Source organism: Meleagris gallopavo, unplaced genomic scaffold (assembly GCF_000146605.3).
Source record: "Meleagris gallopavo isolate NT-WF06-2002-E0010 breed Aviagen turkey brand Nicholas breeding stock unplaced genomic scaffold, Turkey_5.1 ChrUn_random_7180001899888, whole genome shotgun sequence".
Lineage (NCBI taxonomy): Eukaryota > Metazoa > Chordata > Aves > Galliformes > Phasianidae > Meleagris > Meleagris gallopavo.
Genome location: NW_011163178.1, coordinates 342 through 2,391, shown reverse-complemented (window position 1 = coordinate 2,391; position 2,050 = coordinate 342). Strand labels below are relative to the sequence as shown.

The following is a 2,050-nucleotide window of genomic DNA, read 5'->3' as shown; positions in this document are numbered from 1 at the left end:
GGCTACTTCTGAGGACCCCTTTGGGGACATTTCCGAAGACCCCTTGGGGGACATCCAGGAATCGTTTGGGGACATCTCCAAGGACCCCTTTGGGGACATCGGGGACATTTTCGAGGACCCATTTGGGGCCACCTCTGAGGACCCCTTTGGGGACATCGGGGACATCCCCGAGGAGCCCTTTGGGGACATCTGGGCCACATCTGAGGACCCATTTGGGGACATTTCCGAGGGCCCCTTTGGGGACATCGGGGACAAATCCGAGGACCCTTTTGGGGACGTCCCCAGGGCCACCTTCGGGGACCCGGGTGGGGACATCGGGGGGGCACCCAAGGAGCGCTCTGGGGACGTTGGGTGCCTCTCTGAGGTCCCATTTGGGGACACATCCGAGGAGCCCTTTGGGGACACGTGGGACATCTCCGGGACCACCTTTGGGGGCCCCTTTGGGGACATTGGGGTCGCTTCCGAGGACCCATTTGGGGACATCGGACACCTCTCTGGGGACACCTCTGGGGCCACCTCCGAGGACCCCTTTGGGGACGCTGGGGACATTTCCAAGGGCCTCTCTGGGGACACTGGGGACATCTCCGGGACCACCTCTGGGGACCCCTCCGGGGACATCGGGGTCACCTCCCAGCGCCCATTTGGGGACATCCTTGAGGACCCCTTTGGGGACGCATCTGAAGACCCCTTTGGGGACATCGGGGACATCCTTGAGGACCCCTTTGGGGACGCTGGGGCCATCTCCGCTGTCACCTTCGGGGTCACCTCTGGGTGCCACTCGGGGTCCATCCACGAAGACCCCCCTCGGGGACACCCCTGGGGACCCCTTTGGCGGGGTGCTGACGTCCCCAAGGGCCACCCCCCCCTCCCCGCACCCCCCCGGCTTGGGGACATCGGCGCCCGCCGGCGCTGGGGACAGAAGGGGTTGTCCCCAAAAATGTCCCCCCCGGGGCGGGATGGGGGGTGGGGACCCCACGTGTGACAAAGGGGACACCTCTGGTGACACTTTGGCTGACGATGGGGACATCTCCTGTGTCCGTGATGGCACCGTTGGGGACATCGGTGTCAGCGGGGGTGGAGGTGACACTTTGGGTGACGAAGGTGACAGTTGTGGGGTCCATGGGGACATTCCTGGCTGCCGTCCCAAAGGGGACGTCCCTCGCGTCACCTCTCGTGTCACCTCTCGTGTCACCGCTGCTCTGCCCCGTGCGGGCGGTGGCCTTTGTGTCCCCTCTGTCACCTCCTGCCCCGGCGGCGGTCTGTCCTGGGTCAGCGGTGGCATCTCCTGTCCCCACGGGGTCACCTCCAGTGACAAAGGGGACGTCCCTCGTGTCACCTCTGCTGTCGCTGCTGACCTGTCCCAGGCCACTGGTGGCACCTCCTGTCCCCAAAGCGCCATCTCCAGCGCCACCGGTGTCACCCCTCGTCTCGTGGACGTCACCTCTGGCGTCACCGCTGGGCCGTCCCAGGTGGGTGGCGGCATCTCTGGTGACGTTGGGGAGGTCCTTCGTGTCGCCTGTGTCACCTCTCGTGTCGTGGGTGGCCCGTCCTTTGTCACCGGTGCCGTCTCCAGTGCCATCGGTGTCACCTCTCGTGTCACCGGCGGTCCGTCCGCCACGGGTGGTGGCATCTCCGGTGCCATTGGCGACGTCCCTCGTGTCACCTCTCGTGTCACCACAGACCTGTCCTCCGTCACTGGTGGCATCTCCGGTGCCACCGAAGAGGTCCTTCGTGTCCCCTGCGTCACCTCTGCTGTCACCGCTGACCCGTCCTTTGTCACCTCCTGTCTCCACAGCGCCATCTCCAGTGCCATCGGTGTCACCTCTCGTGCCGTCGGTGTCCCCTCTCGTGTCACCTTCGGTCCGTCCCTCATGGCCGGTGGCATCTGCAGCGCCGTTGGAGATGTCCCTCGTGTCGCAGATGTCACCTGTCGGCTCACTGCCGACCTGTCCTGGGTCGGTGGTGGCACCTCCCGTCCCCGCGGCGCCATCTCCAGTGACAAAGGGGACATCCTTCGTGTCACCGCTGCCACCTCCGGAGCCGTGGCTGG

At 65.7% G+C, this 2,050-nt stretch overlaps 1 protein-coding gene across 1 annotated transcript; it reads right to left on the bottom strand.

Moving 5' to 3' along the window:
- Nucleotides 1-6: 6 nt before the first annotated feature.
- Nucleotides 7-791, bottom strand: LOC109364719 (bile salt-activated lipase-like; the record flags this gene model as incomplete). Its single annotated transcript, XM_019611345.1, has 1 exon — nucleotides 7-791. A coding segment is annotated over exon 1 (783 nt), but the record flags the coding sequence as incomplete, so codon positions are not given.
- Nucleotides 792-2,050: the final 1,259 nt, after the last annotated feature.